General features: G+C 34.7%; 1 protein-coding gene across 3 annotated transcripts in view; it reads left to right on the forward strand.

The window, feature by feature from the left end:
• The window catches only part of ANLN (anillin, actin binding protein), a 54,261-nt gene that overhangs the window by 11,711 nt on the left and 19,756 nt on the right, over positions 1-22,794 (forward strand). Inside the window, exons 4-21 of one of the 3 annotated variants that reach the window (XM_068549303.1) lie at positions 1,269-1,648; positions 2,818-3,046; positions 4,890-5,080; positions 5,352-5,459; positions 9,053-9,176; positions 13,026-13,136; positions 13,846-14,072; positions 14,791-14,936; positions 15,212-15,359; positions 15,698-15,833; positions 16,476-16,658; positions 17,660-17,786; positions 18,442-18,490; positions 18,583-18,639; positions 19,245-19,283; positions 19,516-19,537; positions 20,454-20,557; positions 21,312-21,365. In XM_068549303.1, the coding sequence (XP_068405404.1) occupies positions 1,269-1,648; positions 2,818-3,046; positions 4,890-5,080; positions 5,352-5,459; positions 9,053-9,176; positions 13,026-13,136; positions 13,846-14,072; positions 14,791-14,936; positions 15,212-15,359; positions 15,698-15,833; positions 16,476-16,658; positions 17,660-17,786; positions 18,442-18,490; positions 18,583-18,639; positions 19,245-19,283; positions 19,516-19,537; positions 20,454-20,557; positions 21,312-21,365 (2,435 nt within the window). Of the gene's footprint in view, positions 1-1,268; positions 1,649-2,817; positions 3,047-4,889; positions 5,081-5,351; positions 5,460-9,052; positions 9,177-13,025; positions 13,137-13,845; positions 14,085-14,790; positions 14,937-15,211; positions 15,360-15,697; positions 15,834-16,475; positions 16,659-17,659; positions 17,787-18,441; positions 18,491-18,582; positions 18,640-19,244; positions 19,284-19,515; positions 19,538-20,453; positions 20,558-21,311; positions 21,366-22,794 lie in introns of all 3 variants that reach the window. The other 2 variants (XM_068549302.1, XM_068549304.1) reach the window with 2 other exon arrangements.

Genomic DNA, 22,794 nt, shown 5'->3' on the forward strand with positions numbered 1-22,794 from the left:
GAAGAGGAGGCTGGATTTGAGAGATTTAGGAGATAGAATCTGTGGGACTTAATGACTGGGTGGTGGATGGTAAGGGAGAAGGGAGGAAGAGGCACGATGAGGAGGAATGTGCTGGGGGCAGTTTCAACTTCAGATATATTATTTGGGGTGTCCGTGGGATAGTCAAATGGAGGTAGCTGGTAGTTAGAAGGAGACCACGAAGGACAGGCCGCAAAGACAGAACTAATAGAGGATGATGTCACGTGGAAGTACAAGGCCCGCAAAGTGTGTGGGCATCTGGTGAAAATAGCAAAAGCAACTTCAGGGCAGTGGTGTAGGCAGAAGGCAGGTTGAAGGGAGTTGCGTGGTGAGTGAATACAGTGCAGGGAAAGAGGGACATTACCTAAAAGGGGGTATACATTGATGAGAGGATGTTTGGTTTCAGCTTTAAGATGAGAGAGACTTGAGCATATTTATGTGTAGAAAAAAAAGTTTGTAGAAAGGAAGAAAGGGTGATTTGGAGCAAGATCCCTGAGGTTTTGGGGGAGTAGAATTGAGGATTCAGACAGAATTACAAGCCTTGGACAGCAGGAGGGCTATCTGTTCCATTGACTGAATGTTTGGAACAGAAAGTGCCATGAACTTTGACTGCCCTATATACTCTTTATGCATACAGGCCTTCATAAGTTAAGTATTGCTTATTTGAGATTTATCTCCAAATGAAGTAACTGTGCAGAAAAACATTTTAGTCTAACCCTGTGCTATCCAATACCATAACCACTAGCCATATGTAGCTTTTAAACTTAAATTAATTAAAATGAAATGAAGTTTCTTATTGCTCTTACCACAATTCAAACGCTCACTAGCCGTATGTGGCTAGTTGTTACTGTATTAGACACCATGGATATAGAACATCTCCATCATTGCAGAAAGTTCTGTTGTACAGCACTGGTCTAATACATTTTTAAAACAAATATGTTGAATATGTAATCTTAAATTGTGCAGTGTTATCACATCATAAATTAATCCTAAAAATATAACCTAAATCTATGGTGTCTTATAGATTCATAATCCATCAAATAATTGAAAAAAAATAGGTGTAACAAAGTGTTCTTTTTTTTTCCTTTTTTAAATTTGGATTAAGTATCTGATTTGAAAATATATTGTCAAATTTAAGCAGTTTGGTAGTTTCATGCATATGAGAAAAGCTTTCTTTTTTTTTGTTTTGAGTGATCCCTTTATTACACACACATATAACTCATGAATTTTAACTTTTAAAACATTTTCAGATGATATACACGAAAGCTCACCCATCTCAGCAATGCCGTCAGAGGCTACCTCCCCTCCCAAACCATCCCTTTCAGATGCCTCAGCAACTCCAGTTGGCAGAAAGGGCCGTCTAGCCAACCTTGCTGCAACTATTTGCTCCTGGGAAGATGATGTAAAAAACTCATCTGCAAAGCAAAACAGTGTACAAGAACAGCCTGGTACCACTTGTTTATCCAAATTTTCCTCTGCAAGTGGAGCATCTGCTAGGATCAATAGCAGCAGTGTTAAGCAGGAAGCTACATGCTGTTCCCAAAGGGATGGCGGTGCCTCTTTGAATAAAGCCTCATCCTCTAGCGCTGTGGGTGCATCTTTGATTAATGTTGCAATTTCCAGCTCTGGGGTAAGTAAATATAATTTTGGTCTTTGGAAACCTTTTTTGTTGTTGTTATGAGTAATAATTTATATATATATGTGTAGGTATGCATTTTATAACATATACAGGATGTTTATATGTATTTTTAGAGTATTTCATAGAAAGTAAAAATCATAAATTTGGTATTCTGTCCCAAGATAAATGAGCAATTGACAACTAAATTACACTAATTTAATGTAACTCCAAAGTATATACTATGGAATGGTGGAACCTCTTCTTAGTCATCAGGGAGAGCCTGAAAATTACTTTCTCTATTAGAATGCTCTATGTATGTGTATAAATACAAGAAAGACATCAAATATCTCTGAAAACTAGTAGCAGTAGTTACCTCTAGAAGGCAATTGTCAAGGGTGGGCATGATACCTTTACTGTATATTGTTTTGAAATGTTTGAAAGATTACCTTGCCCATGTGTTATCTCAACAGTTTTTAAAAAAAATATGAAAAAACCAAAACAGAAAAAAATGTTGTGTTTCTGAGCATTGTCTTTAAGTGTAGAACCAGGTTTTGGAATTAGACAGACCTGCATTCAATCCCAGCCCTTCCACATAATTAGAAGTGTGGCTTTGGAGTGTTACTTAATCTTGCAAAACTTTATTTTTCCATTTGTAAATTGGGAAAGAAAGGGTTTGGGAGGATTTAATGAGATAATGTGCATAAAGCACTTAGTATGGTGCTTGGCACATAGTAAATACTTAATAACTTATAGTTCACCTTCAAGTACATGATACGATTTTGTCAAGTTAATATTGATTTAATTAAAATGCAAATATATAGGTAATTTGACCTAATACAGTTAACATTTATAAAGGTACTAGTGTGATAATATAAAAGAAATTTTTTTTAAAATAGTGAGTGACCCTATCCCTCGTAGTAAATTACCCATCAGTATATTATGCACACTAAACTACATATTATAATTTGAATAATGGCATTTTCTAAGTTAATTTTTTTCAAACCTTTCAAATTGGTTTGATCTATTAGAGAGTAAGATACTTTTTTTCATGAGTTTACATAAGGGCTACCGAGCATATAGGATTTGAGTTGGTTTTTTTTATAGGATTTGAGTGCTTTTTATAGAACTACCTTTAGATATTGTGAATGTTGTTATTTACCCTCAGTATTATCATGTTGCAGAAAGCTACTTCTTCCCCAGTGAAATCTTCTACTACATCCATCACCAGTGCTAAAAATTGTGAGGTACAAAATCCTGAACTACTTCAAAAAACCTCTGTTAGTCCTCTTAAAACAGAGGTGTCAAAATCAACTGAGAGGTCAACTGTATCCAGGACAGTTCGGCCCAAGGAAGAATTAAACAGAGAAATTTGTCTGCAATCTCAACCTAAGGACAAAACTACAACACCAGGTAACATATTTTTTAAAAAATCTAAAGTACTGCTGACTATTTTCAGTGTGTCTGTTCTTAGCATTTTAAATATCCAATTGCTCATGGTACAGTGTTGGTTTGCCAGGGCAAATGCCCGAATGTATCAAGTGAGACTTATTCAAAGTCAGCTTTAATTGATTGAATGAATGTTCATTAATGTAGACTAGCCCAGTTACTGGTCAAAGTGTTTAACTTGTTACATTTTAACAGTTTAAACATGCTTTTTTCTAGAAAGACCGAGATACTTTCTTCTATACTTTTTGATGCAGACAAAGCATATACAACTGGAAATCACATTTTAAGGATATAATGGAGAAGCGTTCTTATAACCAAGCGTGCAAAGCGGTGCTTCTCAAACTTCACTATGAAAGCACCCGTAGTAGCAAAGGGAAGGGAATATGTATACAAATGACTCCACTCCCATTTAATTTATATGTGTGTATGTTGTATGTGAATGTATACATATGAAGATTCAATTTTACTATGGTAAACTGATGCTCCAGGAAGTCCATATTTATCTTGTGGTGACTTACACCTTCTGGTATACCCCCGCGTGCTATTGGTTGAGAAACATAGGACTAAAAAAATATGGTTCAAATATAGGGTAATATAGTGTACTTTGAGCTATATTCTTTTTCATTAGAATTGCTTTCGGAAAGACTGTGTTAATTCTACATTTTAACTTCTTAAAAATACAATCTCTCCAGAAATAATAGTTCATCATAAAAGAGAAGTAGTCAGAGAGATGAGAGTGGGGAATCCATTAGTTATGGGGTGAGTAGAAATCAGCAGTCAGTTTCCAGATGAGCCAAAATGAGAATTGGAGACAATAGCAAAAGTCCCATGTGAAATTAGACTACGACTCCCTGTTTTCTAAAGACTTATGGCATAGATAAGAACGACATAAGGGGCATTGTTGGGAATTCCCTGGTGGTATTGCGGTTAGGACTCGGCGCTTTCACTGCTGGTCTTGGGTCAAATTCTGCCCTTCACCTGTTTTTGCAAATAAAGTTTTATTGGAACACAGCCATGCCCATTTACTGTCTGTGGCTGCTTTCATGCTTCAGTGCAGAGTTGAGTAGTTGTGACAATGGCCATATGGCCTGCAAAGCCCCAAATATTTACTCTTTGGCTATTTATGGTAAAATGTTTGCCAGTTAATGATACAGGTAACCTCCTTTTATGTAGTGCAACCCTAGCATTCTTATAATGGAGGTGGTATGTATCCCATTTGTTCTATTTTAAATGTATCTCATACTATTTTAGATGAGTACTGTTTTAAGACTTTATAAAACCAAGACATCCTTTGATAAAGTAAATTATCCCTAATTATTATTTTTGAAAGAGAAAAAGGATTTAATCACTGGATTTTCATGTTAGACTTCCTAAAAGCAAGAAAATAAATTGGGCTGTAGAAATATTAGTAGTTGGGTTATCATGGCCAGGATACTTGGTTGTTAGGGCATATTATTAATGCACATACAGTCAATTTCCAATCATCTAGGTTCTGATTATTTAGTTTAAGGGTTTTCTAATCCCTACTGTCCTCTTACTCTACTTTTTAAAAATTCTTCTTCTTGTTTTTTTTAAAGAATTAAATCCTGTAAAACAAATTTTAGGACATGGAGTTAAATAGTGTGGTAAAATAACTTATTTTTTTTAAGTTTTTTGAACTATTTTCTTTCTGTTTACTTTCTGAATGAATATTCCTAGTAGAATCAAAGCATTTTGGAGCTGAACTGGATTTTAGAACTTTTCCCATAGAAATCATAATTGTTACTTATTCTAAACAGCCTCCCAAAAACGTGTGTATTATCTTTAGGAGGAGCAGGAATTAAGCCTTTCCTGGAACGCTTTGGAGAGCGTTGTCAAGAGCACAGCAAAGAAAGTCCAGCTCGTAGCACACCCCATAGAACTCCCATTATCACTCCAAATACAAAGGCCATACAAGAAAGATTATTCAAGCAAAACGCATCTTCGTCTACTACTCATTTAGCGCAACAGCTCAAGCAGGTATGGCTTACTGCTTTTAACATTATTCATTACATGGTATGAGCATAGAACCTAGAAGTCAAACTATGAATTCTGACTCCAGTCTTTTTGACTGGAGATAAATAGCATCTTGATTCTCTGTATCACTTGTTTCAAATTAGAAATATTATTGTCCTATATTCTGTGTGTATTGTGAATTTAATCTGAAAACTGAGGACAAGGTTAGTAGAATTTGAATATTATTAAACATACTTTTGGCTCTTGTGTAAAATAGAGCTTTTGATGGTTTTAGGAACGTCAAAAAGAACTAGCATGTCTTCGTGGCCGATTTGACAAGGGCAGTTTATGGAGTGCAGAAAAAGGCGAAAACTCAAGAAGCAAACAACTAGAAACCAAACAGGTAATGTAAACAAGAAATGTAAAAGTGAACTTGTTACCAAAGTAGTGCTGGGATTTAACTTGTGGTTCTGTATTGTAAAATAATTCTTTATATACTGTCTTGTTCCAATAAACTATGCAGCTTTCTATTCATAAACTCCTTAAATGGTCATACCGACTTTTCTTGTTCCAATTAACTATGCAGCTTTCCATTCATAAACTTCTTAAATGTTCATACCAACTTTGCTTTTCTCTTGTGATATTTTGCCATTTAATGGAACTTTTAACCATGTTTACTGATGACCTACTTAAAATCAAATTTAAAAGGTATTCTCATCATTCAATTGATTTCAGATTCCTTTTAACATTCTATTTAGATGCTGGTTTTCAAATATTTCTCAGAATCTGCTCTTCTCATTAATGATTATATATCTCTCCCCAAATACCATACTTTTAGACTATCTGTAATTCTTTCAGTCACCAAATACCTCCCAGATTTCTCTTTACTCATATTACTTCTGGTCAAATTTCATTGATAAGCCTTCAACAAAATCCCTACTGTGTTAAACTATCTTCTGTTTCATCTACATGCCTACTGTGTACAAAATACTGTGTTAGGAGATATACATATATATATATATATATATATACACACATTTTACTTTCAGTTTTATTGAGATATAATTGACATACAACACTGTAAAAGTTTAATGATTTGACTTACATACATTATGAAATGATTACCACAATAAGTTTAGTGAACCTCCATCATCTCATAGATACAAAATTAAAGAAATAGAAAAAAACATATTTTCCTTGTGATGTGAACTCTTAGGATTTACTCTCATAACATACTGCAGTGTTAATTATGTTAATCAGGTTGTACATTATATCTCTAGTACTTATTCATCTCATAACTGGAAGTTTATACCTTTTGACCACTTTCATCCAATTCCCCCTTCCCCTACCCCCTCCTTTGGTAACCACAAAGCTGATCATTTTTTCTATGAGTTAGTTTGTTTGTTTTTGAAGTATAATTGACCTATACCACTATGTTAGTTCTGGTTGCACAGTACAGTGATTTGATGTTTCTATACATTACAAAATGATCACTACAATAAGTCTAGTTACCATCTGTCACCGTACGAAGATATTACATTATTATTGACTGTATTCCCAGTGCTGTACCTTTCATCCCTGTGATTCATTTATTTTATAGCTGGAAGCTTGTACCTCTTAATTTTCCTGTGTTAGGATATATTTTTAAGCTAAAAATAATAGAACTATATTTAACGTGGTTACCAGTAGAAATAGAATAATACATTTATCCTTTATTCTTTGAGAAGGATCTATTTGATTTTGTTTTTTTTTTATCAGTTCCCTCGCTTAACAAATCATGTTTCTCAAGGTCCTGATCTCAACCATTTTTTTTGTCTCACTTGTCCTGGAACATCTCTTTCCCATCCTCATATCTAGCTTCAGTCAATCACAGAAATGCTGATAATGCTTGGCTATTCTGCCCTCACCTCTCTCCTGAACTCTAATTGAGCTTTGGTTGGCTGGCAGAGCTTTCTATGCTTTGCTGGAATATCTTCCGCATGTAGTCTCTGTCTTCACTTAGGGCTTTACTCTATACTTCATCATCTAAAACAATCTGGCAGTACCTCCTTGGCTCCTTCCTCCTGTTACTATGTCTTCCCACCTGCTGGCCTCTAGCACGTGCACACACACATCCAGTGATACATTTTCTAAGTATGTCACCAAGCTTCCTTATCTTGTGTATTTTCTTCTGCCATTGCCTTAATCATTACCATAGCTTTGTGTGAACACCCTGCTTTTAGTCTGGCTTCTCTCCAGTCCATCTAACCCACTGCTGCTAGAAAAATATTTCTAAAAGGCAGATAGGCATGTATTCCCTTGCTTAAAATCCTGGAGAGCTCCCCATACCTAACATCAGAAAAATGTCTAAAGTGCTTGGCTTGATATCTAGAATCATTCAGAAATCTGGCTTCTCTTCCCTGCTCCTCCACATGTGTGCTTCAGTCCTGCCATGCAGACTATTTGTAGTCTCTCAAATGTACCCATATTTTCAGATCTCTTTGTCTTTGCCTTGCTAGTCTCTCTGGATGAAATATCTCTGTGGTGAGCTCCTGCTTCATTAAGAATAGGTTAAATTTTAATTCCCTCTGGAAGTTTTTACTTGGCCCTTTTCCCAGTCCCCCTCCTGCTTTTTTGGGCCCATGTCATCCTGTTTTTACCTCACTGGAATATTTATCTTCCTATAATTGTTTTAACTTTGTTTTTCACCACTGTCTATGAGAGCCTTATTCATCTCTGTGTTCTCAGTGCTTGACTCGCAGTAGGAGCACAGTAAATTTGTCTTTGGAAGAAAGAACAAATGGGCTAATCCTTCCCATCAGCATAGAGCAAGCTATTATCTGTGATCTTAAAACAAAAACAATTCTTTTGATCTCCTATTCCCCTCCCTTTCTTTGCCTCCTTTTCATCCAGACTCTTCCAAAAGGCTGTCTCTACTTGTATCTTCCAGTTTTTCTCTTCCCTTCTCTCTTGATCTCTCCACTCAGGCGTTCACCACTACCCTTATCAAATTCACCAGTGATCTTCAGTAATCAGTTTTCAGGTGTTTAACTTGACCTATTATTAGCAGCATTTGACATTGTGAATCACTCTCTTCTGTTTGAAGCACCTTCTTCTCTTGGTTGCCGGTAGGTCATAGTCTCATGGTTTTCCTTCTACATCTCTGGAAAATAAAAAGCAACCGTTCTTAAATGATTTTTTTTTGTTAAATGATTCCTGATAAACCTGTGGAATCCCTCCCCAGACAGTTGCACATATACATGTAAAGAAAATTCTGAACACAATAATGGGGAGTTCAGGGGTCTCCCCACCTCAGAAGTCATCTGTGGTACCCACAGAAAGAGCAGCCTAAAAGATGGGAGGGAAAAGCAGTTGAGTATGGTATAACTGAAGTCAGGGGAAGAAAGAGCCTTTCAGAAGGGAGGAGTGGTTGGTATTGCCAAGTGTTTGTTGTCAGACGTAGACTGGACTGAGACCACTGGGTTTTGAAATAAGGAGCTTGTTGTGACTTGGCAGAGCCTTTTAATGAAGTGGTGAGGGTAGAATGCAGGTAGTAGTGGGTGAAGAGCAGAGTCCAGGCGTATAGGCAGTCCTCAGAAGTTTGGTTCTAAAGGGAAGGGAGCAAGGAGGTGGTGGCTAGAAAGGGATGAGGAAGTGGCGTGTGGTTTTGCTTGTATTTGTTTTGGTCTTTCTGAGGAGACAATTATTTTTTCCCAATATGTGGCTTTCACCTGAATTGGTTTATCTAAAGCTGAACTCTGATGTGGATTTTCATTCTCTCTTGCCTACTGGTCTCTAAAAAAGATTTTACATACTATGAATTACCAAGAATGTGAACTAGCACCGAGGCCTTTTGTGTTCTAAACATGTCTGGACCCTTTCACATTCATTATCTGTTTTGTTCTGAGGAAGCTTATATAGAACAATGACTCTTACTTATTTCATTTAATAACATGTAAAAAGACAAAATTTATAGTTTTGAGAGATAAAGTTTATCTCTTCATTTGCTTTTTGCAGGAAATTCACTGTCAGAACACTCCCCTCAGAAAACAAGTTGGTCCAAATACCCCATCACTTCCAGTAACAGAAAAGGTGGCAGAAAATCAGACACCAGCAAAACCTTCTAGTATAGAACCTACGGGTAAGCGTTTTCTATTTCTACTTCACTTAAAATGTAGATTTCAGTCTACCATAGTTTTGGAAATTGGACTGGAAAGCAGAAATGCTGTTCTAGTGTAAAAAGACAGATTCATTTCTTCATTTCCACTTACCTTTTCATTTCTAGCCATGCAATATCCTTCTTCCTTAGTTATCTTTCCAGAGTGAGAACGCATACACTTGATGAGAGTGTAAATTACTATAAGTATTTTTTGGAGAAAAATTCAGTAATATCTATTGAATTGTAAAGTGTGTGTGCTCTGCAAGTGTTTCTGTAAGTTGAATTCTTAGAACTAGTGTGCACAGGTGTATGTACAAATATATTAATTGTAGCACCATTTGTAATAGTAATAAGATTTAAATGACCTAAATGCACATCAGTAGAAGACTGTAAATAAATTGTGCTAAATCCATGTAATCAAGTATTATGTAGCTGCTTAAAATGAATAAGGTAGCTTTGTACGTAATGACATTTAATATATAATAGGCAGTTAAATTAAAAAAAAACAATAGTGGTAAAAATACATATTACTGAAATTCGCCATCTTAACAATTTTTCAGTGTACAATTCAGTAGTGTTAAGTATATTCACACTGTTGAGGAACAGATCTCTGGAACTTTCATTTGGTAAAACTGAAACTCTATACCCATTAAACAACAACTCCCCTTTTCCCCCTCCTGAGCCTCTGGTCACCAGCATTCTACATTCTGTTTCTATGAATTTGACTACCTCATATAGATTAGATACCTCATATAAATGCAATAATATAGTATTTGTCTTTTTGTGGCTAGCATATTTAATTTAGCATAATGTCCCAGGGTTCATCCATGTTGACATGTCAGGACTACCTTCCTTTTTAAAGCTGAATAATATTTCATTGTGTAGATATACCATATTTTGTTTATCCATTATCCATTGATGGACATGTGGGTTGCTTCCACCTCTTGGCTATTGTGGATAGTGCTATTATGAACATGGGTATGCAAATATCTCTTCGAGACCCTGCTTTCAATTCTTTTGGCTGTATACCCAGAAGTAGGATTGCTTGATCATGCAGTAGTTCTATTTTTAATATTTTGAGGAACTATTATGCTGGTTTCCATAGTGGTCACACTACTTACATTCTCACCAACAGTGCACAAGCATTCTAATTTCTCCACACCCTCAACAACACTTGTTATTTTTTGTTTTCTTGACAGTAGCTATCCTAATATGTATGAGTTATTAGCTCATTGTGATTTTGATTTGCATTTCTCCTATGATTAGAAATGTTGAGCATCTTTTCGCATGCTTGTTGGCCATTTGTATATCATCTTTGGAGAAGTGTCTGTTCATGTCCTTTGCCCATTTTTAAATCAGGTTGATTTTTTGTTATTGAGTTGTAGGAGTGCTTATATTCTGAATATTAACCCCTTGTCAGATATATGATTTGCAAATATTTTCTCACATTCAGTAGGTTGATACACAAAACTTTTTTTTTAAATTGAGGTATAGTTGATTGACAATATTATATTAGTTTTAGGTGTACAACATAATGATTAAACATTTTTATAGATTATACTCCATTTTAGTTATCATAAAATATTTTCCATGTGCTGGACAATATATCCTTGAAACTTACTTATTTTATACATAGTGGTTTGTACCTCTTAATCCCCTACTCCTACCTTGCCCCCTCTCCCACAAAAGTTTTTAAGTTTGGTGTAGTCCCATTTGTCTATTTTTGCTTTTGTTGCCTGCTTTGTGTTATACCCAGGAAATCATCACCAAACCCAATGTCATGAAGCTTTCTTTCTCTCTCTGTTTTCTTCTGGGAGTTTTATAGTTTTGAGTCTTACATTATGTCTTTAATCCATTTTGAGTTGATTTTTGTATATGACGTCAGATAAAGGTCCAACTTAATTCTTTGCATGTAAATATCCAGTTTTCCCTACATCATTTGTCCTTTCCCCATTGAATTATCTTGGCAGCCTTGTTAAAGATCATTTGACCATATATGTGAAGTTTTATTTCTGGGCTCTCTCTTCTTTTCCATTGGTCTATATGTCTGTCTTTATGCTAATATCATACTATATTGATTATTATAGCTTTGTAATATGTTTTGAAATCAGGAAATGTCAGTCTTCTAACTTTGTTCTCTTTCAAAATTGTTTTGGATATTCAGGGTCTCTTGAAGTTCCATATGAATTTTAGGACAGACTTTCTATTTCTCCAAAAAGTGCTATTGGGATTTTGATAAGAATTGCATTGAATCTGTAGATTGCTTTGGGTAGTATTGATATCTTAACAGTATTAAGTCTTCCAATTCATGAACATGGGATGTCTTTCCATATATTTGTGTTTTTTTAAATGTCTTTCAGCAATATTTTGTACTTTTCAGTATACAAGTCTATCACCTCCTTGGTAAGGTTTATTCCTAAGTATTTTATTCTGTTTCATGCTATTGTAAATGGAATTGTTTTCTTAATTTGCTCTTCAGATTGTCCATTGTTAGTATATAGAAATGTAACTGGTTTTTTTGTGTTGATTTTGTATTTTGCATCTTTGCTGAATTTGTATATTATTCTAACAGGTTTTTTTGTGTGGAATCTTTAGAGTTTTCTATATATAAGATCATGTTATCTGTGAACAGAGATAATTTTACTTCTTTTAAAATTTGGATTCTTTTAATTTATTTTTCTTGCCTATTGCTCTGACTAAGACTTTTAAAAAGCTATGTTGACTAGAAATGGTGAGAGTGGGCTTATCTCTAGCTTGTCTTGTTCCTGATCTTAGAGGAAAAGCTTTCAATCTTTTACCATTAAGTATAATGTTAGCTGTGGGCTTCTCATATATGGTCTTTATTATGTTGAAGTAGTGTTTTTCTATTGCTAGTTAAGTGTTTTTATTGACACTTTTTAAAAAGTGAAAAACAAAATGCAGAACAGCATGTATAGTATGATCACACTATTTACAATAGGCAAGACATGGAAGCAACCTAAGTGTCCATCGACAGATGAATGGATAAAGAAGATGTGACACATATATACAATGGAATATTACTCAGCCATAAAAAGAAACGAAATTGAGTTATTTGTAGTGAGGTGGATGGACCTAGAGTCTGTCATCCAGAGTGAAGTAAGTCAGAAAGAGAAAAACAAATACCATATGCTAACACATACATATGGAATCTAAAAAAAAAAAAAAAAGGGTTCTGATGAACCTAGGGACAGGACAGGAATAAAGATGCAGGTGTAGAGAATGGACTTGGGGAGGGGGAAGGGTGAGCTGGGACGAAGTGAGAGAGTGGCATTGACATATATACACTACCAAATGTAAAATAGATAGCTAGTGGGAAGCAGCACATAGCATAGGGAGATCAGCTTGGTGCTTTGTGACCACCTAGAGGGGTGGGATAGGGAGGGTTGGGGGGAGAAGCAAGAAGGAGGGGATATGGGAATATATGTATACGTATAGCTCGTTCACTTTGTTATATAGCAGAAACTAACACAACATTGTAAAGCAATCATACTCCAACAAAGATGTTAAAAAATAAAATAAAATAATGGAAAAATGTTTTAAAAAGGATATATACATATGTATACATAGGGGGAAAACTGAAAGAACAAACAGTAACCTGGTAATATTAGTGTCCCCTTTCTCTTCTAGGGAAGAAGAGAGAGATGGGAAAGTTAAGAGAAGACAGGTGCTTTGGGGGATTCTCTACTTTATGCATTTCTGGATTTGAAATGCATAGCTTTATAATCAGAAAACAAGATATGTAAGATTCCTTAATTGAAAAACTCTAAGTTTTTATATATATTCATATGGTTTTTCCTAAATTTTTTTTAGGTTTTACTGGATCTGAAATGACGAAGTCTAGCCCTTTGAAAATAACATTGTTTTTAGAAGAGGAAAAGTCCTTAAAAGTAACATCAGACCCAAAGGTTGAACAGCTGACTGGTTGGTTTTTGTTGTTTTCATTCTTTGTCTCTTATCAACTCTGGACACGCTAGGAGAATTAGTATTCTCATATTCAAATATGCAGTGTTCTATATTTCAAAATATGATTTTATAATACTCTTTTTTTTTTTCCACTAGGAAATACTCTAGCTTTCACAAAATACAGTACTGTTAACAGTTATCTTTAGGTCCCAGGCCCCTGTGAAAATCTGATTAAGGCTATCACTCACTTTCACAGGGAAAGGAAATGTGCTGCCCTTCCACACTCTGCATGTATGGTTAGAGGAATCAGCGGCCCTTGAAGTTTTGTGAACCCTGCCCTAAGTGATGTTAATATTTTCCTATTATTGACTGCAATGTGAAAGGGCAGTTCCCAACAATAGAAAAAGAATTATTTGAAAAAATATTTTTTGTAAATCTGAAGCTTTTGGCTATTATCTTGCAGTCTGGGTTTTTAATATTCTTTCTTAAACCTGAAGAATTGAATCAGCTTTTGATAGTTCCCACCTTTATTACTTAGAAAATGTTATTGGAACTTTATATTAGTAGTATTCTATTTCTTTTTGCTTTGTTTGTTTAGGAGGTACTTTTTCATAGGGCTTTTTCTTCCTGTTTATTAAGTAAGCATATGAATGTTAGGTCTTCTCTGTTATCCGTTTAATTCTTAAAGGTCTGCATCACAGTATTTACCTGTTGAAATATTTTTCAGAGGTGGTACGTGAAATTGAGATGAGTGTGGATGACGGTGATGATATCAACAGTTCAAAAGTAATTAATGACATCTTCAGTGATGTCCTAGAGGAAGGTGAACTAGATGTGGAAAAGAGCCAGGAGGAGATGCATCACGCAGATGCAGAAAGCAGCGAGGAACAGGAAGATGCACTGAATATCTCCTCGATGTCTTTACTTGCTCCATTAGCACAGACAGTTGGTGTGGTAAGTCCAGAGGTAAGAAAGAACTAAATGTAAACAGGCCCAGCACATAAAGAAACTAAGTAGAATTTGGATCCCTTTTTGTTTTAGTTGGTGCATGGGGATTTGGCACTCTGTAGCCAGGGGTATTTTGCAAACCTGATGTTAATTCTCTTAAAAGAGAGCTTAAAACTCTTCAGTGGTTTCCTGTTGGCCTTAGATGAAATCCAAACTGTAACATGGCTTAAAAGGCCAGACATTTGGGCTCAAATCCTGGCTCTGCCATTAACCAATGTTTATGGGTCAGGTTATTTAACCTCTTTGCCACAGTTAAATGTTAAATTAGGTTAAAAATAGTACCTACATCATGGGGTTCAAGTGCATATTAGATCATATTAGCATATTAGTATTTAGCACCAGATAGATAACTAACATTTATTGAGAGCTAGCTCTACTGTTATAAGTGATCACCCTAAATTGAATAACTGCACCTTTTTTTGGAGGTTGATTCAATTAGAAATATTTTTTAAAAAGAGTTACAAGTGTAGGCTTCAGCTGTCTGTCTTTGAACTTTTATTCATATACATTTTAGGAACTTATTTAAGTTTGCCTTGTTTTTATGATGAATCGGTCAACTTATTGGATATTTATTTTCTGGTAATAAAGTCATTCAATTCCTCAGATTTCTCATTTAGAATCAATGTCATCCATCAAATCTAATATCTGATGTGCCTTCCTGCAGAATTTAGTTTCGTCGCCTAGATGGGAATTGAAAGACACCAGCATAAGTGATGAAAGTCCAAAGCCAGGAAAATTCCAAAGAACCCGTGTCCCTCGAGCTGAGTCTGGTGATAGTATGGGTTCTGAAGATCATGATCTTCCTTATAGGTGAGAACATCTTAGAAGACATTCACTCGCTAAGGGTCATGGTTTAGATTGACATAACAAGTTTTGCTATTTATAATTATACTGTTATTAGTATTAATCTTTATAAAACTTTGAAATAGCTTTGGTAAGCCTCTCTTTCACCCAATGGCATTTTCCATTCTAGTGAAGTGTTCTACTGATATGTTGCAATATCAATATTCTGCTGATGTGTTCAACAAAGGAAAGTGCTTAGTGTGTTGCTGGATTTCTAATAGAGTATAACTTATTTCCTGAAGCATTGATGCATACAGATCTCAAAGAGTCAAAGAAACAGACCGTCCTTCAATAAAGCAGGTGATTGTTCGGAAGGAAGATGTTACTTCAAAATTGAATGAAAAAAAGAATGGCTTTCCTTGTCAGGTTAACATCAAACAGAAAATGCAGGTATGTACTGTGGAAAGGGGATTTGGAAGGTTGACAGCATGAGATGGTGAGCTCCTTGAGGACAAGAGCCCAGCCTTATTCATTTCTGTATCCTGAGTGACTAGGACAGTGTGTGACATGCAGGAGCTCAGGAGCTTAATCCTGAATTCAGTTTGAGAAAAGTCCTCTTTTTTGGTGCATAGTCTAGAAACTTGAACAGTGAAACTGTAACGTTTTGACTTCCCTCTCTGGAGATTTTGGAAATTACCCAATTGGATAAATTATAATTAAAGTTTAAATAAAGTGAAAATGGTGATTAAAAATGTGAGTTTTTTTCCTCCTCTCATTGGTTTCACTAGGAACTCAATAATGAAATAAATTTGCAGCAGACAGTGATCTATCAGGCTAGCCAGGCTCTTAACTGTTGTGTTGATGAAGAGCATGGAAAAGGGTCGCTGGAAGAAGCTGAAGCAGAAAGACTTCTTCTAATTGCAAGTATGTGTGATACACCTGAAACAATTCCAACACAATTTCAAACCAGGAAAAACTCATTTTGTCTAGTATATTCAGAAATTTCTAATTTTAGAGAAAGGGCTTTTTTGATAATCTGTTTCAGCTGATCTATTTTTTTTCTTACAAGGTTTGTGAAAGCACTACATGTAAAATAAGGTGTAGTTTGCATGAAAGGGTGAAAGAACCTTGAATGCATTTGAAGAAATGTAGTGTAAAGAGTATGCTAAGAATGAATACATGAACTCACACACATACGTACTCTTTATGCACACACACATACATGCTCTGTCTCTGTACCTGTCTATGTACGTATAGCTAAAAATAAGTATGTGAATTTTGTTGTGTGTATGTGTGGTGGTGGATGACAGGGCACGTTAGGATGGAGAGATTAACCATGCAAGAAAACTGACCAAAAGTTGAAATATTAAATTACGAGGATTTTGTGAACAGATTGAGCAATCAAGGTTTTACCTAACTACCTACCACCAGTTTATATGAAGGAAGAGTTACTGATTCTGTCTTTGGTGTTGTATACAGTTGCCACATGGGTGCATTTTCTTGAATTAGTTTCATTTAGAAACAATTGCAGTTATAATATTTGAAATATTGCATATTTCTACATAGCTGAGAAGAGAACACTTTTGATTGACGAGTTGAATAAGTTGAAGAATGAAGGGCCTCAGAGGAAGAATAAGGCTGGTCCCATATCCCAAAGTGAATTTGTCCCTTCCAAAGGATCAATTACTTTGTCAGAAATCCGCTTGCCTCTAAAAGCAGATTTTGTCTGCAGTACAGTTCAGAAACCAGGTATGGTAATTTTTATTTACTCACTTCTAGATCATATGTTAAATTATGAACCTCACCTAGATTGGAATTGTGCAAATGGGAACAAGTAGAGCATGCATAAAGACACAAGGCTTGTATCTCGGGCCTTTAGTTCCTTTTGTATCTCGGGCCTTTAGTTCCTTTTATGTAGATGTGTGTATAAAAATAACCAAGGAAAAATTTTGTATATGGTCTTACTGATCCATACAATAACAGACATAGGTCTAACTGAAAGTAAGTCTTGTTAAACGTAATACTGAACATAAAATAAATTACTAAGATGAGTTATTCTGACACAACAGACCATTTGACTTTCATTAATTTTATTGTGGAAAGTATTGGGCATCTAAAAGAACTTAATTTACTTACTCTATTCTTTTTAAAATTCACTCCGTCATGTAAATTTGTTCTTTGAATCCTGAATTACTGGTTGTGGGAGTGAAGAGCATCACAGTGTAGATACTTCTATTGAAATTTTATTCCCTTTATTCCTCTAGATTGAATAAATAAACTTTTCTAAGCTATGTATTCTACTTAAAATCATATTTAAACAAAGTGGATAAAGGAGGTTTATGGCACCAGTATCTGAAAAATAGGGCAGGATGGTAACTTTCACAGAAATACAGTATTTTAATCTCAGTTTTGAAATAACAAACCAGAATTTACCCTTTTGAGATGTATACTACTAGCTAAAGAATTTCAGGTCAATAGGTAAAATTTGAAGTCAGCAGAAACTGAGGAATGTGTAGCGAAGTTATTTCAGTTCACTTAAAAGGAAGAGACCTTGGAGATGCTGTTCCAGGAACATGTCTGTCTGCTTATGTCTCGTCTTTTTGTGTCTGAAAAGTTGACTTTAGAAAATTTAAAATGAATTTTATGTGAATCAGTTGCAGTATTACTTTATTCATTTGGTCTTCCAGAATGCTGATTAGCTAAATCTGATTTTGCTTGTGCTTATTAGGTAATGTGATTATTTCTTACAGATGCAGCAAATTACTATTTCTTAATTATACTAAAAGCAGGAGCTGAAAATATGGTAGCCACACCATTAGCAAGTACCTCAAAGTCTCTTAATGGCGATGCTCTAACATTCACTACTACATTTACTTTGTAAGTAAATTAGGCTTTTGATGGTTCAAACATACTTTTCTTTTTTAATAGAGTTAATACAGTCTAAGCATCCAGGTAGAATTTATAATCTTTGAAATGCAGTATGTTTATTGTTTTTATATGGACAAATAACTCATTTTTCAGTTTGTTGGTTTAACTCTTATGTTTCCGATCTTTTCTTCCATTGAGTAGCATGTTTCTTCCACGTGACTGTAGGTATTTGATGTTTTGAAGTGTTTTAACATATATATTTACTACACACACACACACACACACACAAAACACACACACACATGCAAAATCTGGACCACAATTTTTTAATATATACTTTAAATCTCTTAATGTACTTAACGTTAAGTCTCAGTGAAAGACATTTATATTTAGTGTCAGAGATTTATTTTGAAACTAGAGTCAAAATCCAGTTTGGAAGAAAAACTACTTTTATTATTTAAGATCTTGAGTTGTAAAATGCTGAAGAAAATGTTTGACCTGTATTATAGGAAAAAATAGACTGTTCTTACCAGTTTTTATATTCTTTAATAGTTTATAACTATTGTCTTTAGTTTTAAAACACAGTGAATTCCTTTACTCTCAGTCTTAACAGTATTTGTGGCATAATTTTTAATGGCATAATTTGATATTTTTATTTTTCCAGGCGGGATGTGTCAAATGACTTTGAAATAAATATTGAAGTTTACAGCTTGGTAAGCAGTTAAAGCTTTCTAAAGTAACTAATAGTGTATTTTTCTTAAAGACGTCAGATTTTAAGTTACTTATGCTTTGGATTTGTGTGTAGGTACAAAAGAAAGATCCCTCAGGCCCTGATAAGAAGAAAAAAGCATACAAGTCAAAGGTGAGAATGAAAGAAACCCAGTAGAAATATAATCAGAAATAGGAGATATAATGTCTGTTTAAAATTATGTATACTTTTTAATAATTATCAAGCTTTTGGGTCATTTTTATGCCTTAAATTTCTAGTTACTGCACATAATAGGTATAGGTATGAATACTGAGAGTAAACTTGCAGTGAGTGACCATGACCCTAAGTATAAGCTACCGATATTACTCAGGCTAGACAATTCTGTTTTCTCCATATCTGCTTGACAACTATTATTATCTCTTTAAACTTTTCTCAGGCCTTTCCTCTGAACTCTTGTCTTACTAACTCCTCTAAACCAGACTTAAGAATGATGTGGTCACTGTAAGCATGAGGAATAGAAACAGCTTTGTTTCTGTCCTTCCTAGCCTTTGCTCTTTTGTTCTTTGTCTAAATCATTTAAAAGAATTTTATTTAGCTTTAAGAAAAAAGGAATAACAGTATGGGTAAAGCCGGAATAAAAGACTCAAATATAATGTATTGATATTTAAGAATTATTTTCTGTGTGGGAGAATCTCAAGTTTGGTTAGTTTTAATCATAATGTTTAATAGGAAATATACTAAGTTATCTTTTCTTCCAGGCTATTACTCCTAAGCGACTTCTCACATCTGTAACCACAGTAAGTAGAATTTTTTGCAAGTTGAAGTTCCTTGAGAAATCTTCATCTTACACATACGATTGGAAATTGGTTAACCATTTCTAAACCCTTAGTGCTTTGGGAATCTTTAAAATATCCTAAAAGGAAAAAATAATGTTTTCTGAAATATAGTCCTTGTAGTGTTTGTACTTAATATTTAAATCTTTGTATCAAATAAAGAAAATAACTTATGTTCTTCACACCTTTTTTTTAGAAAAGCACCCTTCATTCTTCAGGTGAGTGGATCTTGAACTATTTGAAACGTTAGGATATAAGCAATTGCATACTTATACATATAGCCATCTTGATTTATGAGTGTTTACCTTACTCTCCTTTGAATAATATTTCCTATATGATAGTAACATATAAGATTACTGGCGAGAATAACCTGCTGTCTGAAACCACCACAGGCCACCAAACAGCACATTGCTCAGGCTCTAGCAGGCAGTACACATAGGATACCTAGTCACTTGACAACTGCAGCAGGTAGCATTACTCTTCACCCTATCTTCTCTTGTTCTGTAGATTTGTTTTGTGCTATCCACACTGAGGAGTTCACCTGTTTTAACTTTACTGATCATGACTGGCATCGCATCATGTCAGAAAAAGCATCTTTCTAGTTCACTGGAAACTGGAGTGCCAGTAGGCCAGGGAAGACTTTTCCAGAGTGGCGTTAGGCCTAAATTTTCCAAAGGGGATTAGGATTGAGCTGGCTTCACTCACCTTTGGACTTTTGATCTCTGTTTCTTGGCACAAGAGAATAACTAAAAAGAACGTGCAGATAAAGTCCTGCTGCTCATTAACTCATCCTAGACTACAGCAATGAAGTTTTTCATATCTCTGATAGGAAAATTGCTTTTTATGTGCACATTTTTAGGTTCTATATCTTTAAAAACACATCTGTCTCAAATGTTAAGATGTGCCTGTACCTCACTTACGTTAAATATGAATACTTAACAGTTTTCTTTCATTAGGAAATATGTTGATGTTTTGTTCCCCCCACCCTGCCCCACCCCCATATTTAGAGATAGAGGAAAATGAAGCAGTTTTTTCTGTGGCAGTTTAATTTCATTCTGTTAGAGTGGGGTGAGGAATTGTTATTTATACTTATCAAAGTTACTCTGAACTAAACCTCATTTCCTTTTTCTTTAGTTATGGCCAGTCTTAATGCTGTGCGTACCAGCAACTTTGCCCTTGTTGGATCTTACACGCTGTCATTATCTTCAGTAGGAAATACAAAATTTGCTCTGGACAAGGTAATCCAAATTTATGTATTTATTTATAGAAAAATTAGGTCCATGAAAATGTCCCAGTACTTTCAAGTATTTGAAATCTTTGGCTGAATATGTATGTTCTTAGAATTGTACATCTTAATTAGACATGGGTTTAGCTGCATGATACGTTTTTTGATGTTGGAAGTATTTCTCCCCTGTATCTTAATAGTTAAGTCTTCAACGCAGCATATACTGGTTTATTCTAAATGTCAATTCTGACTAAGAAAGTATTGCTTCTTGCATATAGATGTTAAGCTTCCAGTTTTAAACATAGTTTCTTGCCCATTTGAAACCAATATTTTGAAATGACCAACATTTTTGGGATTTAGTTTTGACAAGATAGGGAAAGATAGATTAATTTCTTGGAAAAGTACTCATGAATCTAAGGGATTTCCTTCCCATACTTTCCTCTCCAAGTTTAAGACTTCATAGTTCAGATCTGTGTAGTGTCACTACCATATTGAGTGCTTTTTCACCACACTGTAAAGACTAAATATTTAATAGCTAACAAGACCATTTTAAGTAGTAAGAGAAGTAGAGGCAAACTTTAGTCCTAGTGTTGGCTTCTGCTGTATAATACAGACTATTTAAAAATATTATAAGAGATTTCTGTAGTTAGAATATAGTGATGTTTAAAAAAATTCATGTAACTTTTAATTTAGTAATTCAGCTAGTTTAACAAATTGAGTGATTCTGGGTCTTTTTTTCTCTTTGTCTTTTATTTTGTTTGTTTTAGATAAATTATGATGTAAAAGAGCGAGAGCTACTGGGCTATATGTTCCAGGAAAAGGTTGCCATATTTTCTTTGCTTGAAACTAATGAGCTTAAAAATTAGTCCTTAATTTTTGGCCCTTATGTATTTGTTTTACTAACCACTCTCATGTCTTCTTGGTTATTTTGAATAATTAAGGACATTATGTAAATTATTCTTTCTTTAGACCGTTGTAGATGGGCATCTTTTTCTTTACTCTCATAATTCTTTAAAGCTTTCTTTAAAAGTTCTCTAGTTTTTTTCATGCCTGTTTGGTATTTGGGCTTTTATATTCTTTTTTCATGTTATAATTCTTTAAGATTCTATAGTCACTTCAGCATTGATTTTTCTGGGTACCAAATACCAAATTAATAACTATGTCTAAAACTAAAATTTATTCAATATTGTTGACCTCCTCTCTATTGAAAGAACTATTGGTAATGTTTTAAGTAAAAGTAGAAAACTTCTGTGGTCCTAATTGGCTAATAGGTATGTTGCTATGTTGGTGATGCTCTGTTTATTAATTTTAAAATTAAAATTCATTTAATGCTAAAATTATACTAAATATATTCATATATTTTAGAAATTTTTTTTAGGATTTTTAATATCTTTGTGAAGATCAATCACAATCATCTTGTGGGTGTATAAATATGCTAATTTGCAAAATGCTGGATAGTACTTTTTGTTTTATTCTAAATTCTTGTTTTTTCTTTTTTAATTTTTATTTTGGCTGCATTGGGTCTTCGTTGCTCCATGCAGGCTTTCCCTAGTTGCAGCGAGTGGTGGCTACTCTTTGTTGTGGTGCGTGGGCTTCTCATTGTCGTGGCTTCTCTTGTTGCGGAGCATGGGCTCTAGGCACGCAGGATTCAGTAGTTGCAGCGTGCGGGCTCAGTAGTTGTGGCTCGCAGGCTCTAGAGTGCAGGCTCAGTAGTTGTGGCACATGGGCTTAGTTGTTCCGCGGCATGTGGGATCTTCCCGGACTGGGGATCGAACCCTTGTCCCCTGCATTGGCAGGTGGATTCTTAACCACTGTGCCACCAGAGAAGTCGTATTTTAAATTCTTAAAACAAGATTTGCAAATTAGGTAAACATAAGAACTGGGGTTCTGTGAACTGTATTCCTTACTCAGTGTTGTCCCATAGCCAATTTCTGTATATGTAAGATATTTCATGAATCTCTAAAATGAAAGAGATTTCAATGACATATGTTAAATATAGACTGATTGCTCTTTAAAAATTTTTTTCACTGCCATTTTAATTTAAAACATCACACAAATTAAAAATAAATTATATGTCCATTCTCTTAAAAAATTTTTTGAAATTATAACTTAAATATCCAGCCACCTGATCTGAGTGTAAAATCAAGTCACTCAGTTTAACGGTTGTGTCCAATACTGTAAAGTCTCTTCCTGAGTCAAATACAATACAATTTAGATGTAAAATTTGTCACAGATGTGCTTTTTTGAGTG

The sequence above is a fragment of the Eschrichtius robustus genome, chromosome 8, assembly GCF_028021215.1.
Source record: "Eschrichtius robustus isolate mEscRob2 chromosome 8, mEscRob2.pri, whole genome shotgun sequence".
In the NCBI taxonomy this organism is placed as follows: Eukaryota; Metazoa; Chordata; class Mammalia; order Artiodactyla; family Eschrichtiidae; genus Eschrichtius; species Eschrichtius robustus.